The sequence below is a fragment of the Rutilus rutilus genome, assembly GCF_951802725.1.
Source record: "Rutilus rutilus genome assembly, chromosome: 12".
In the NCBI taxonomy this organism is placed as follows: Eukaryota; Metazoa; Chordata; class Actinopteri; order Cypriniformes; family Leuciscidae; genus Rutilus; species Rutilus rutilus.
The window spans coordinates 36,051,332-36,068,170 of NC_140217.1; the positions used below are offsets into that span (position 1 = coordinate 36,051,332).

Below are 16,839 nucleotides of genomic sequence, written 5' to 3' on the forward strand. Positions count from 1 at the left end.
GAGAGAGAGAGAGAGAGAGAGAGAGAGAGAGAGAGAGAGAGAGAGAGGCCAGTCAAAAAGAGAGGGGAAAGCAAAAAGAGAGAACGAGAGAAAAAACAGGTCTGGTTTCGCAAAAGAGGGATAGGGGAAGAAAAGGGAGAGAAAGAGAGACGCTCGAAGAGACAGAAAGAAACATGGCGGATGGTTCAGGAATTTTTTCTCTCCATGCACTGGGCTTGTGTTTAGGAACTACGGACAAGCAAGAATGCAATGTTTATCTGGTTTACAAAAAGCTGGTAGAATATATCTTTTTGTATATATATCTTTTTGGTTTCTTTGAAAATAGACAACCTTAATGAAACATGTTTTCCTCTCTTGAAACGCATGCGAGCGAGAATGCAACATTTCTTTGGCTTCTGAAAAATAGAAACCGTTTTATTGTAGAAACTTTTAGCTTTCTCTGAAAACAGGCAGCCATGAAACATTTATTTATGTTTACAAAATGCACATCAAGAATGCAACATATCTCTGGATTACACAAAAAAAAAAAAGCTGTAAAAAAAGCAATAATAAAAAAAGTAAAAATAACAAAAAATAATAATAAAGATTTTTTATCTTTGCCACTTTGGCCTAAATGTCTACCATTCTTTTTTTATTTTATATTTTGTGCCCTTGTAAGGCTTTGTTTGCAAAACAGGGACATTAGTCTGGCTGTAACGCTCAGTCACTTGCAAAATAGAAAAAAAAAAAAAACATGCAAAAAAGAATCGTGATAAAATCGTGAATCGTGATTTATTTTCGCCATAGACGCACACCGGTTACATAATTTGCCTATCATCGTACAGTTGTAGTACTGCATTGTCATTGTACTGTACTGTTGTGTTTATCACTAAGAATAATAATGAACCCACCCATTCAAGCAATTCCTGCAAATTTAAAAGCAAAAGTAAAACGCGCACGGCCGCATGGGCATTCACGAGCGATTGAAAAGAGAGCTGGAAAAGAGGGAAAAACTCCAACATACGTTTTAGTTACCTCATCTGTTGACATGATGCCGGTGAATCGCGGAGCTGGTACAAACATATCCATATCGCTACGATCAGATGCTTTCTTAGCCTCTGTTTTCTCACCGCTGTCATCGTAGCGTTTATTTTGTTATCGAGGCGAAAGCATGCAGCACATATTTACATATTCATCTAAACGTCGCTCTCAGCGGTGTAGGCGGCGTCTGGATGTTCACCGTAAATGTATTTCCAACTTTTGTCTTCTAAGTGAAGAACGAAAAGAAATTCGCTGTGAGTATATCGAGGCCTTTAATCACTTTCAGTCTCTTGTACGCTTCATGCGCACGAGTGCGAGCACAAGCAATAAGTCACTGTCTGCAGTTCACGTGTCGCTAATAACAAGAGTTTCTGAATTCGACACACAGCCCTTTAACTGAAAAAAAGCAGAAACCCTGATAAAAGTAAACCTCCATGTACTGGATTGACACTTTAGAAACGTGCGATGCAATTTCTTTTTCTTTTTTTCACCTCTGTGCACAAGATTATTATTTTTTTAATACAGTAAGCTCTGTTTTTTTCTTCTGTTTTTAAACCCTTCTTTCATTATGCAATCAAAATGCGAACTACCAAGAACGTTTCTCTGGTTTACGAAAATATAGAAAGCTCCATGAAAATTCTGTCCACATGCTTTCTGTAATAATAGATGTGCAATAATAAAAATGTCTTTTGTTTTCTCTATTTGAACACCTGAATAGTTGCAGGCAGGTGCGTCCGATACAGAATATAAAACAAAAGAAAAAAATCCTGCATACTGCTGTTGCCTGCAAGAAATCCAATTTTTACTGAGATAGCAACATTTCAGTCAAAAGACCTTTGTCAGGAATTAAAAAAAACATGCACTTGATGCACCATTTCTCTGTTTTATGGAAATGTAGAAAGCTTGTAGATAACATCAAAGGAAAAAAATTCTTTTCTCCATACACTGTATTTACGCAAACGAAATGCAAAAAAGGAGGAAGCCTTGTGTAAAGAAAATATTGCTTTACACTCAATTATTACACACTCGCCCTGAATGCACTAGAACCACAAACAAACATTTCTTCTCTGGTTTACAAAAATACAGAAAGCTTATAGAAACAGTCATATTTCTTTGATAATATAACATAACATAATATACAGCATAACCCTAATGAAACTATTCTCATTGTTTTCTTTTTCTATCTCAGCCATTTTCTGTGACTGCAGTGACGCTACTAGCAGATGCAGGAAGAACTAGTAAGGAGAGGAAAAAAACAAATAAAAATTTGCGGGATGAACAAAATCTGTGAGAAGTCTGTATTCTTCCCTTGCTTTTTGTCGAGATTTTTTTGTTTGCCTCCGCATCAATGATAACATTATTGAGGCCACAATACCGCCGCAGCTTGAACGTACAAAGACACCGAGATGAATGAAAACTCTAACGCATACACACACGCGCACACGTTCAATATGGACACATGGCCATGTGACAGGAAGAGCCTTGAAAACGCTCAGACAGAAAAATGAGCTCATAACAGGACGAGCAGTTGACGACGCTAGTTTTCTTGCTGAACGCGAGTACGTGCTTGTGCGCGCTTGAAACAGCACCGTCATTCTCCTCCGTCCCTCTTTGCAGTCTGGGAGATGGGAGTTGCCCTCCGAAACCCTCGCAAGAAGCCACCATTATCACTTCAAGCTCATTTTTCTCCTTCAAAAGGAGAGATGCATTATTTGCAATACTTGCGGATCTTCTCTGTCTCTCAAAGCGTCTCCTTCTGCTGCGAGTGAGTGAACCAGAGAGTTAAAAATAGCTCTCTCTCTCTCTCTGCGCTACGTTTACATAAGCGTTGGGGGGGGGTGGGGGACGACTTCCGGTCTAAACGGCTCAGGACAGCGTCTGATCCACAACAACCACCAGTGGATGTGGGAGAAGACAGGACACACGCACGCACACATATGCGCCACAATGCAGGAAACCTTTCAATGTATACCCAACCATGTTCAACATTCATTCCTCCATGTCTTCTAAAAGCGTCTATCTGTCTAGCACTCATCAGTCTCTCTTTTTTACGTTCTGTCACTGCCCTGGTCACATTTCTATTTCCCTCCCTCTTGAATGCATAAATCAGTCACACAAGAAAGTCACACAAACAATTTCACATCAAGTCAAGAGAGTCGAGTGCAACCAACCTGACCAACTATTACATGTATGCGAATCAGCTTGGTTCAAATTGCTCTCATTTAGCTTTCAAATACTAATAATTCTGGCACAATTAAAAAGCAATTCAAACCCAGCATTCAAAAGAATCAGAATACTCACTACTGTGCGCAGTCGATCAGTTGATATTCGTTGGATCTTTCGAAGCAAGCTCTCACCCCTTCATCCTGCCACAGGGTCTTTGTGTGTTCATAAAATTCCTGTTGGGAAGACAAGTGGAAGAGAGGACAAACCCATAAACCAGCTGTCGGAATCCAGGCAAATCCTTTACACCTCCGAAGTTTGGCCACATCATTTTTCTTTTTTTTTTTAAATAGTCAAATTGTATTTTTTCTAAAAAATTCCAAAAAATTTCATTTTAAAATTCCTAAAAATGTCAGATTTTAACAGAATAACAAATAAATAAAGAAATTCCGGAGACAGGGGACAAAAATAACAAAATTTCTAATGAGGAATGTCATGTCTGTAAACACAACACGAGTACATGAGTTTACGGGGGAAAAAAATTCTTGATTCCCAACCCGATTTAAATGTAAACCAAAGGAAAAATCCCGTTTCTGATTTAGGATTTCATCACCTTGTAATGAACACTGAAGGCCACAAGGAAACAAACGAGATCTTAAAAGATGAAGAAGTGTGATTTAAAGCAGGGGTTCCTAAACTTTTTGGGGCCAGGGATCCCTTACAGGGGGGAAAATAGGACTAACTTGAACTCAGGGATAGTTCATCCAAAAACAAAAATTCTGTCATTAATTACTCACCCTCATGCCTTTTAAAACCAGTAATACTTTTGTTCGTCTTCAGAACACAAATGAAGATATTTTTTATGAAATGCGAGAGCTTTCCGTCCCTCCGTTGACAGAAATTCCAGACATTTTGGACTAAACCGCTCAATTCATATGGATTAGTTTACGATCTCTTTACGAAATTTTTGAAGCATCAAATTGTCAGTTGCGTAGCTGTCAATGGAGGGACAGAAATCTCTCAGATTTCATCAAAAAGATCTTCATTTGTGTTCCGAAGATGAACGAAAGTCTTATGGGTTTGGAACGACATGAGGGTGAGACTGAATTTTCATTTTTGGGTGAACTATCCCTTTAAGTTAATGTCAAAGTTAATGTGGGCGAGAATAATTAACACAACATGCTTTTTATTTTTTTATTTTTTGTGCAAATGGTCTCCATCCTATGCACTTTTTAATAATACAGCGGAATTTTATAATTTACCGTATATATATTTATCGCAACTAAGTATCATTCGCACTAGGTCAAACTTGCATTGTTGAGAGACAAACACATACACAAGTCGCATCAGTGCAAAAATCACTTTTTATTATTAGCCTACATTAGGAAATATTGTAAAATACCGATAGATAAAATGAAACGTTAAACATTATAAACACTATTAACATGTAGACCTTTTTTTACTTCTCCTAACTCCACAAACTATCCTTTAAATTAATGGTATTCAGAACAAAACAAGAATTAAAAATATAAGTATAAAGTAAAAAATAAATTATAGTGACATTCACCAAAAATGAATTTGATTTTAAACTGATTTATTTGAATCGCAACTGGCGTTGGGCTTTCGCACCTCTCATTCGGTCCAAATGTTTCCATATTTGCGATGTAACACCTGGATGCTAAATTATTATTTACGTAAAGAAGGCTTTGTACTTCAGACAAGAAATAAGCGGTGAAATACGTTTTGGATAACAGCAAGTCGACAGTAGGGGGATGACTGACCGGCACAGCCTTCATATTGCACAACAGGCAAATTAAATTAAGCATAATAACTTTTTATGTTTAATTTACTGGATTTTATTTTGATAATGAACAGGCTGCATGATGTGTGTGTGTGCGCGAGGCATCGACGCGATCACTTTCCTCATAGCAGCGGAAACAACTTAATACTCTGTCATTTATGCTCAGCAAGCCATAGCAAGACATCATTTAAAACAGTAAAGTATATTTTTATTTGTGTATATTCAATATAACTACAAAATGTCATGCTATTGTAAAATAAAGAAAACAAACAGGATGCGCTTTCAGCTGTCTCAGTTTAAACATCTTTCTGGAGCACGCTAGGGCTGGGCGATAAAACGATAACGATAATTATCGCGATATAATTTTTCTCGATAAAACGATATCAAGAGTTCGATAAATGTTCGGTAATGTTTATGCGCCAAAAGCGGAACGAAACTCATTTGAACCGCGCGCCACACGGACCATTTATCCGCTCGGCTCAAAGTCCAAACGGCAGCGCAGCGCGAGCTCACTAGAGCAGATGCGTTTACTCTGATTGGTCAAGGTCACGAGATCCAGTGAGAAGCGCTTGAATTCAGTGAAGAACACAAATGTCTCAGTGATTTAAACCAGTTTAAAGGCAGATGAAACAGCTCTGATAAACAAGAGAAACACTGTGCGCAACGATACAGTCAGAAGGCTTTTCCGTCTACAAATTCCCATCATTTACCATGGATTTATTGTAACGTTAGCCTAGTAATATTAACTGCACCATGAAATCTGGGATATACATATTGAATTGTATTATATTATTAATGTAGACGATGTTTTAAAGGACTAATGGAATATAATTACAGTATTTAATCATGTATTTAGGCTACTGTTTTTCATACAAATACCATAGAAACCATAAAGTTACATTTTGCCATGATAGTGAGGTGCTACAGGGTATGCCTGGTTTTCTCTGTGGTTATCATGATCTAAATGCATGATACTGGATGACCAATGGTTAAGTTTAATAAAACTCAAACAGTCAGAATATTACATTTTACCAAATAAAAATTAGCACGTGCAGAAACTAAGAAATTAATTGTCCAATAAATATATTTATTTTGTTAAGGAAAAATGACAAATGTTTGAATGTTCTACCTTGTGAAATGTTCACCTGTTTGGCAAGTGTTTGTCCTGATATGTTCTGACAATAAAGAGTAGTTTAAAACCACAATTAACGCTCTGGTTTCTACAACTTTCACTTAGGAGCAAAAATCTGCCTTTAAACTTGAAAGAAATAAAGATTTGACTTTTATCGTGATAATTATCGATATCGACTGATATAAAAAAAAAATTATCGTGATTTTTTTTTGGGGCCATATCGCCCAGCCCTAGAGCACGTCACAAAAAAGAACCAAAACACTGCGATTACTTGACGCACAGACATGAGAAATGTATCTAGAAACCTTTAAGCGCCTAATTATTAGAAGTCTACGTTTTGGTCAGCGCCGATAGCCTCGTGGGCAAGTGCGCCGTTGTGCTTCGGGCAACCTGAGTTCGAGTCCCGGCTCGTGGACCTTTCCCGATCACGTCCCCCCCTCTCTCACCTCACTTCCTGTCTAGCCACTGTCCTATCCTAATAAAAGGCAAAAATAAATCTTAAAAAAAAAAGTCTACATTTTGATTATTTGCCGGTAAATGCATTATATAAGTCACTTTGGAATATAAATTGCAGCACGTTTCAGATGATAAAAATGTGACTTCTAGTCCAGAAAATATGGTATAGCAAATTATTTTGCTGACCCTCTGGCTATGGGTCACGGTCCCCACTATGAGAACCTCTGCTTTAAAGACAAAAAAATAAAGCCAAATTAAATTACTTCATTTTACAAGCTGCAGAGGACAATAGTGGAGGTGGATGTTAACATTTTACGCATCAGTTAAGCTCTTCTGCTTTCTTCTTTCGGATAACATGCATAAAAATCACCAAACAACATACGCACCTCATGTATAACAAAAGCCACATTTATAGAAGAGTCCAAGACAGAACTAAACGGTTCTGACCACCCACTGCGATTCAGATGTGGTGGTGAAATATGAATGAGCATTTGAAATGAAAGAACTTCCAATAAAAGCAGGACACAGACAGCTTTTCCACCTTTTAAAGCTGTTTATGTGTAGGGCCCATAATGGCACGAACCTGAACAGCGAACGAGCAGGGACAAAGGAAGAGCAACACCGTGGTCCCAAATAGGGAACAGGACTTTGTCTCGCTTGATCTTTGTTTGTGTGTTTGGAAATGGCAGCATTCACTTTGGCACAACTCCTTTAACATAAAGTAGTGCCACTACACTGTTAAACATGTAGGACCAGAGCCACACACTTGAGAATCAAGCCACCCACCAACTCTCACTGCTCTTACCATAAACATTTATTTTGTGGGTATCTGCATTTTTGTATCATGCCATTTATGACTAAACTTTTTGTTTCCATCACTCAAAAATGTTAATGGGAATCTACATGTGGCATTAAATATAACAGTAAAATATATATGTAGCCTAAAACTGTTCTGCATTATTATATAAATGAAAATGGATAAGCACTAGGCTATACTTTTGAGTATTTCAACAGTTTTTACTGGTGTTTCTAACATTAAACTTTTTGAATGCACTTGGCAAAAGTGGTTGTTCGGTAAAATGACAGATCCTCTTACTAAAAAAAAAAAAAAACATTATTGAGATTTACAATGAAATGGCAAAAAAAGAAAGAAAAAAAACCACATTATAGCTATTTTGCCCAGCCCTAGCATGAGTAATGCTAAAGTATTTTGTGTGCGTTATTTTTATTCATCTCATCTACATCTGTTTTTCTCTCTGTCCTTATATGCTAATACTCTTCACCAGTTTCCTCCTAGCTCGATAGCGTCGCAGCAAGTTTATTTTTTAATGGAAATATTACAACTCAGCCATGCAACAGTGTTAAAATAGCAGTCATTTACAAACTTCAATGGGACTTTATATCCTAAAATGACATGACTGAGTTATAAATGTCAATAATTGCTTTGCTTTTTATTTTTGTCTCTTGCTTGCAACACAATCAACCAGTCAGACTGGTTCCCAGCGGGCCCTGGGGCCACCGAGGGAGAGAGAGACAGAGAGAGAGAGAGGGAGGGTGGGGCACTATCTTCTTTGTAGTAACGCTAAAACTCCAGCCACTTCCTGCATTCAATTCTGAAGTTTAACAGTTAACAATCAACTCGGAATCACGCAGTTATCCAGATGATCCGGTGACATATCCAGTTTTTAGGTGTCAAAAATTCCAATTCATTATATTCATAAGCTCATAATTAAAGTAATGTTCATGTAATGATGTAGCTAACTATTTAAAACCTTGTCTAAACCAGCAGGTGAGCTGTTTGTGTTCTCTATTTTTAAGTCCATAGGGCTACCAAGTTTGAGTCACCCGTAATTAAATCTTGAGCAGGCCCATTGGCGCAGGTCAGGGCGGCTCTCCACTGCCCTTTCCCTAGACACAGAGCACCTGTCGAGGTGATGAGGGAGCAGGGAGGTCCTGGGTGACAAGGTGTGTGGCTCAGGTGAGGCCCTCTTAAGGGAGAGTTTAGAGGTTATTACAAGTAATCAGTCGTAATGAACGCCACGCCATTATACCCGAGAGTCACACGTACACACACACACATTTCCCTCAGGTGGGGTGCTTTTTCAATTCAACAATGTGTTGTCCCCAAGCAAAGAATCGCTGCTAATTATAATAGCACAAATCACACAAGGCAATACGACCGAGGAGAACACTCAAAACAAACTTGTGCGGCCTGACAAGAAGATCCACGACAATTAGCCAGAAACTAGATGCATGTAACACTTATTTTTTCGATGTACATACATACAGTGCTCACACACTTCTTTGCCTTTTCTACATTTAAAAAGTCATTTTTTTTTTATAACTAAACACGTCTGTTCACCTGAAAAAGGAGGAGCGTAACACTGAGACGGTGCAAAGACTCTGGGGTGACAATACCTTTCTACTCACCGTTGTAAACTCAAAGTCCTTCTGATTGGCTAGGTTGAGGATGTAATCAATTCGAAACTTATTTGCTTGACAGGCTAACTGAACTGGAGGTACCAACATGGACATTGCCGTCACAATAGTCTGTAAAAGAACAAAGACAGTCAGAGTTTCAGTTGAGTTCACATTTGTACATGTTGAGATTACGAGTTAAACTCGAGAACCTTCAACGCTTACCTCTATAGCTTCTTTTATATTATTCTTGATGTCTTGTATTTTCTGTTTTTTCTCTCTGTAAAAACAATAACGCTTGGTTACTTCAGATCAATTCATTTTTAGGCAACGTAATAAAATAGCTTTACCCCCCCCCCGGTTTCACAGACAAGGCTTTAGCTTAGTCCTGGACTAAAATGCATGTTTAAACTGAAAACAACTTGCACTGGCGTATCTCAAAATATGTCAGTGCCATTGTTTTGTCTCAAGATGCACATCAGTAATGTTTCTTTTCTAAGGCATGTTTATAAAAGCTACTTAAATGTCCTTATTAAACTAAGGCCTAATCCTGGCTTAATCTAAGCCCTGTCTGTGAAACCAGGCCAAATGTCATAAATGGTTGGACGTTACAACAATTTTTTTTTTTTTTTTATCACAGTATGAATCATTTCATATCATTGTAATTTTGCTGGAAATACAACAAAAATGGTTTTAAATTTATATTATGAGTTGAAGTCTATGTTTGGACTTTACAAATTTAGGTGGTTTATTGCTATTAATTACTTTCTCTTTCTACTTTCTTCATTATAATGGATGCAAAAGGAATAAGTCTCACATTATAAAACACTGGAAATAAAAACGAAAGACTTGTAACTAATATTATAAAACTGACGGTTCAGACTCTGCAATGGCAGCAAGTTGTTATAAATGAGCAAAAATACAAACACGTGACCATACGTAAACTGAATACCATATTAAATGCATGTAAATTATGTATTAGTACATGATTTGTATATCATGCACAAATATATCTACCACAGGATACATGGTATAACAAAATATCTAACATTACACAGCATATACCACCAAGCCCTAGCATTAATAATTCAGTTTTCCTGACTTTTCCCTGATTTTTAGTCATCAAATTATAACTTGTTGTCAAAAACCTTTACAATCGACTAATTCATGCAACTATTATTTATTTTGTCTTAAATCTGTAGCCTCTGTAGTATTTCTGCACACCTCTACTACTCGGATCGAGGAGTAGATTAGTGTACTAGTGGATTATAGCAACTTTACAAAAAGGTAATATCAAAACTGGTTTTAGACCATCCAAGCATTTCTAGATAGTAAACTACTTATTGAAATAAAGTCAGCATTTAATTATAATGGGATTTTCAGTGAGTAATATCCACAGTACATTAATAACAAGTCCTATCATGAAACAAAATGCACTGCATTTCACAATAAATAGATAGGCTATACATATATCACTCTGAAATACATCAAGAGGACAATGCAATAACATAAGGCACACCTTTACCACAATGATCTGAATTTCAACATCATCCCAAATCTTCAAAAGGAGGAGTGAGACCATCACCGAAAAACATTAGCTACACCAAGACGACGTGGCCAACAAAATGGCATGATGAATGAAACAGGGTTTGTTTATGCTCTGTTTAATACTTGACTGTATGTTATGGTTATGGACGCAATAAAAAACTAGTCTTGAGTTTAACTTAAGCGGAATCAAAAAAGTACATGGATGTGAAAGCCATACTTACTCAGCATTGAAGCCATTGACATGTAAAATGCGCATCTGTTTGACTATGGTGCTTTTCCCCGATTCTCCAGCCCCTGAGAGATGAGCAAAAGAAAGATATAAATCACAAGGGATGTGGGAAGAGATATCACCTGATTCAACAGGAATAATTCATTCAATTTCACAGTAGCATTTATTTTATAAGACAAACTAAACAGAAAATTCCAACTAAAATCCAAAGCACAAACTGTTTATGAATTATATCATTAATAACGCCATCATAACAATCATATGCATAAACCCCTTTTATATGGAATATCATAACTTTGTCCATTACTATGCAAATAAAATGTTTTAATGTTTTTAAAATAACCACATGCTTTATGAATACCGCTTCCATGTCTCATATCAGACAAAATCTCAAAAAGATGCTTCACTCATTGATTGATATTTCCTTAAATTGTGAATACTCCAATAATCACCAATCAATGCAAGGAAACCTAAACTAAAAAAAAGTAACCGGTAGCTATCCATCAAATCAAATAATGTTAAAGAACTGTCTAGAAACACCACCTTATTTTCTCTCAGAGCCACAGTTGTCAAACACTGACTTGATTCTACAATTTATGGTCAATAGCACACAGTTGCCTGAGTTTCCAAGTGCTAAATATGAAAAGAGAGTTAGCTTCTCCCCTGTGGATGTGAAGCACAAGCACCAAAACACCTCAGATCTTAGGCTTTCAGTTCAGATGCACGACGAGAACCTCTTTATCACAACGTTCTGTTACCAGGCTCCAATTGTGTCAAATAGGCCTGTTTGCATACAGGAATTGCACTTCTGTGCTCCAATTACACTGGTACACATCCCTAAATCACATATCATTACGACACACTTCAATCATGGGCATCTAGATATATATATATACCCGTTTCCTCACTTAAATACCAGACATTATGATTTAGAGAGCTTCGCTATGTTGAATACATGGGATTTTGATTTAAAACAGGGTAGCCATGTGTATGCTAAACAAATAGGTTGTTGGAGAACTGAGTTTTATCAAAGTAAGACCAGACCCGTCTCTTAAACGGAGACTAAATCAAATCAAACCAATGTTAAAACGTTTTCATGCCTGGCTACGAAAAGTCTATGAAATTGAAATGCCTGCTGATGATATCAGATTCAAGGTAGCAAGGCAAGTAGTGTTAGACCAACATGGGCTTTTCAATGGGCCAATATCGAGAGGAACAGGGTGGTCGAAATAATGCTGATATAAACATACTACAGATTAATGAAAGCAAATAAGACAAAATTTCTATAAAAAAAAAATTCAGTATTTACTCAATTCACACAAAAAAAGTAAAAACAAAACAAAATGTGTCTCATCTAATCAGTAGATTTTGGAAATGACAATAAAGCGAAACTACCATTTCTATTAAACGACTGGTTAATACAGTGGTCTATAACTAATCTAAGATATGAATGTTCAAAGCATATGAGAGAAATTATTAACTGATCTAATCAGTTTCTGTTTCAAATTAAAAGTGTAAAATTATAAGGGGGGGGGGAATATCTTTATCATTTTGGGGATGCCCAGAATGTTAAAACATAAAACAGGAGAACTATGCAAACAACCCTCCATATATAAAATGTCATAATAATTCTAAATGTCTTGAGATATACAAGCATGTCAGAAAGTGATGCACTAATCTCCCAAACACCTTAATTCAGAAATGTTTACATGAAGTTATTTTATTTCTATCTCAGGCACATTGTGTTACTTTAGCAGACACAATCCTAAACTCGTGAACACAGGCCTGAAGAAACATGCAATGTGTGTTTGCATACACCTCTACGAGATAGTTGTAAGTGAATTATAAAAATCATGTGAGACCAAACATTTCCATAATGCAAACCGTATTGAACACAAATCAGATGGGAATGAATGGAGAGATTGAGTGGTGTGTTAGATGAAGCACCACAGGCCTCCAGCCCCTAAGCCCTGAGGTGTCCACTACTAACGGCACAGGAATCCCAATCGAAGCGCGTGCACCTACATCACTTCACTCGGACAAATGAATCAAACTCACACAAAACGCTACGTGTGACAGACCCCGGTGACGTCACACGCCTCAGTCCCAGCAGCAAGTGAGTGACAGAAGAACCTCAGCTTTCAGACCAACCTACCTAACAGTAGTAGTCGATGAGTTGCTCTGTAGATCTGTTTGTCTTTCTGGAGCTGTTTCTCTATCTTTTTGTTAGCTTCTCTCTGGGCCTTCTCCTCATTTCGCTGGTCCTCAGTTTTACTGTTGCCCAAACAACCCATTTTCCCGAAAACCCAAGAAAAGTTTTGGGGTGGGGTGGTGGGGGGGAGGTGAATCTACCGTATGAATAAATGATCCAAATTCCTCGATTGGCCTCCGATCAGAACACTTTGATGGAAAACCGGGACATTTATACTTGTATGCACATGACTCCCCCTGGATTTTAGTTGATACGGGCAGGGGAGGCACGGGGAAATATGAAAGCTATGGGTGACTAGTATTGGCGAGAATAGGTGCTGGTGAAAACACACTAGGCCAGCCTACAGACGGCCGAGTCCTGTCGAGCGCTTGCTGCTATAAAATATGAGATTTGTGTATGGATGTGCATCCAGCGAAGCCTTCGACGTTACATGAAGGATTTCGGCTTTCCCACGACGGCGATTTAGCACATTTCCCGTGGCGAATCCATGGTCGGTGTCCCGATATAACGACCGACTCCTATTAAAATCATGAATAGCTCCACAAAACGCGATTCTTTTCGGTATCTCGCTGTCGAATCCGTTCGCCGATGCAACGACACGGGCAGAACGAGATAGAAAGGGTGGCTACAAATTAAAAAAATAAATATTTCCACCAAAATGACGGCATGTGGATCATTCCGCCCAGCGCCGTGGCCGACATGAACCTTTTAACTCCGTTACGAAACGACGTTTGTCTGCGAGGAAAAAATACGGTGGTGCTGCTGAAAATTTCCCCTCAGATTGACGCTATTTTCCCTCCTGTTCTGCTTATGGTGACTGATCGCTTTTTTTCGGCTTGTCCAAATCAAACGAGGCCCTTCGCCGTCTTCTCCGTTACTGTAATTTGAATTTCTGCTCACATCCGTAGGCTTTGCTTTGACGCGAGCGGCGATCCTTAACGGTTCTTACAACCGCAGATGCAAATGTGACCGATTCCGTCGATATTTCACCGGTTATCGCAGTCCGAGTCCGCTGTCAGGCTACGCTTTGTATCCCTCTTGAATTCGGGTGGTAGATCATGTGCATTTGGATACGTGAAGATAAATCCGATACCACAACGACAACGATGGATCCCCTACGGACGGAGCGCGTTGAATCCCCAATTGTGGCGAATGAATCCTTTTCGAGGGTGTATTTTTAGCGATTATTTCCTTTTCTCAGTGAATTGTACATTGAGATAGAGAGAGCGTTGAAGAGATGGGTGGGGCAAACAGCTCTCATTGAACCCTGAGTACGGGCTAATCACATGACAGCCAGAAAACGTCAGCAAGCGGCGATTCTGCGGAGAAAAGGCGCCCTCTTTGAAGACATGAATCATACGTGATAAAGTTCGCGATTCATCTTTGACTACTATTTACAGTTATCGCTGGTTATATGTAGGCAGTGCGATATAGTCTTATGTTTAATGATACGTTTCTGAACCACAGCTTCGCCTTTAAATTATGTAAATGTGCGCATATTGCATAGGATTGGGAACCGAGAACTGTTTCCGTAAAAAAAAAACGGAATAATAATTGTTAATGAATAATGGTTCTTGAACGGGCATTGTGCATTCGAGGCGGATGAAACAGTATTTAAATACTCTGACCAGTGTAGTTCGGTTCCCGAAAGGATGACTCTTATGAGTCGGTTCTTTGTATTGAATCACTAACATACAGCGCGACTAGTGCGTTATGATTCCCAAACGAATGACTCGGTTCTTCTTAGTGAATCAAACAAGTATAAAATCGCACGCAGCACTTACTGAACGTGTACTAAAACGTAAACATAACATGTTTGCTGTAATTGTTGTAATCAGTGGCATTTTATAAATAAATCGGGGTCTGATTTTTTTTAATTCTGAAATTCTCATCATTTGGCACTAGCTGCTCTTCTTTCAACGTAAAAAAATGATTCATATTTAATTAGTCAGCGTTTAGAAATTACAAAAAGAATGTTTGAATTGAAGTGTTCGTCGATTGTTAAAATGTGTCCATACATAAAACTGAGGACTTCCTATTTCAGTGAATGTTAATTAAAACTCCCCCTTATCAACTTCAAGAATTAACTGATGCATTTGTGTGAGAAGGCACTTAATTATTAATCACTGCAGTGTAAAGTAATGTAATTGCTCATAGGAGCATAAAAGAGAGAATACGTTAGTTAGGCTAATTTTCTTGATATTGTGCAAACAATTGGACGGTGTATTTTACAGCCACTGATTTAAGCATGATCGCAATAATATGCAACCAGAAGTAAAACCTGTTGCAAAGCCTTGTCACAACCAAAGGTGTCCAAACTCATGTTCATTTACATGGATTAAAGTGCTTTTATTATAATTAAAAGCTTCATACATCAGTATTTAGATTTTCCATTTCTAACTGAAAACGTTAAAAACCCTTTGTGAAGAAATATGAAATTCTGAATCAACAAACCAAAATAAATCAGAAATATTAAAACAATCTATGACACCAGCATATATCTTCTATTCTGACAATTAATGACAACATTCATTAGACTAAACAGGATAGCAAGGACTTCTTAGGGGTTTAAAACAATGGCTACAATCTAAATTAAAACTTGATAAAATAGTCTAATTCAGGTTTTTCTCCAAAATGATTTTAATAAAAATTAGTCTGAGCATACTTTTTCTGTGTAAATATTACACATTACATTCATCAGACATGCTAGAAAGAAAATATACGCTTGCATATATCTGGCAATAAACCTTATTTATACTTTATAAATTGTTTTGTGTATACACCCCATGTATTAGGTGTGAATAGTCTAGAGATACAGAGCTGTTTTTTATTATTATTTTCCCACAGCTAATAAAAGAAAAGACATGGCACTGACATTTCATTCAAGCTATAGTAACAGCCTAAAGCCAAACATGTATCTGGTGCCTTAAGTCATGCTTCAACTTAAGTCATAGATTTTTCAAATATATTTATATTGTTCAAAACAAAGGCTTTAAATAGTGACATGATAACCAGAGAGTAAACCAAAGAATCATTGTGATGTCAACACATGAGATAAACTACTTTATGGCAGTGACCGAATTGGAAAATGACGTTTCATTGAGCTATTTTTCGACACACTGTGGTCTATTTCTGATCCCTTAATCTTTGTGTGGTGTTCGGGAGCAGAGACTAAACAGACTCATTTGGAAACAAAGTCTGGTTTTACAGTGAGGTTGTGTTAAAAGTTACAAATCAACACACGCCACCATCTTCAGTTTCAGTTCTTCAGTGGACACCCAATTAAATGCCATTCTGAGACTAAACCAAAGTTATCACCTATAAATAAGGATGCATGATAAACTGATTATAACTCTTGGGTTTGGGTGATCTATCACCAGAAGGTGGCAGCATTTCTCTAATATTTGATCTCTAGCAGACTTGTTTTTTTGTGGAACACACTGTAAAAAATGATTGCAATTTTAATGGTAAAAGACTGTACAAATGTGACAGTAAAAACCTGTTAACAGTAAGTTTCCTTACTATATACAGTGAAAAACTGTAATAGATCAAACCTTACATTTGATGTCATTTTACAGTAAAATACTCTTCAATTTAGATTTTGAAAGTGCATAATTTACAGTAAATTGACATACCCATAACTCCCTGCGTGACACTTCACATTTGATGTATTTTCGTTGGAATAACTGTTTCTTAGTTTTTTCTAATCAGTTATGTACAATAGGGTTTTATGGTAGCCTACATCTAATGTTGTTAAATTAAATGTTTATTGCATTTTTTTATGTCATGTCTGTTAGCATGATGGTGTTTAGTATTTGTGTGAATTACACTGTGTATTTACTAGCTTGTGGAAAAGCTGC

At 37.4% G+C, this 16,839-nt stretch overlaps 1 protein-coding gene across 4 annotated transcripts in view; it reads right to left on the reverse strand.

Annotated features, from left to right (window-relative positions):
• gnas (GNAS complex locus) overlaps positions 1-16,839 on the reverse strand; it is a 39,040-nt gene that overhangs the window by 15,990 nt on the left and 6,211 nt on the right. The window contains exons 1-5 of one of the 4 annotated variants that reach the window (XM_084426513.1): positions 12,923-14,294; positions 10,760-10,832; positions 9,216-9,270; positions 9,003-9,122; positions 3,322-3,419 (exon numbers count right to left, since the gene is read on the reverse strand). In XM_084426513.1, the coding sequence (XP_084282639.1) occupies positions 3,322-3,419; positions 9,003-9,122; positions 9,216-9,270; positions 10,760-10,832; positions 12,923-13,061 (485 nt within the window). In that variant the 5' untranslated portion in view covers positions 13,062-14,294. Of the gene's footprint in view, positions 1-3,321; positions 3,420-8,990; positions 9,123-9,215; positions 9,271-10,759; positions 10,833-12,922; positions 14,295-16,839 lie in introns of those variants that run through there. The other 3 variants (XM_084426512.1, XM_084426510.1, XM_084426511.1) reach the window with 3 other exon arrangements.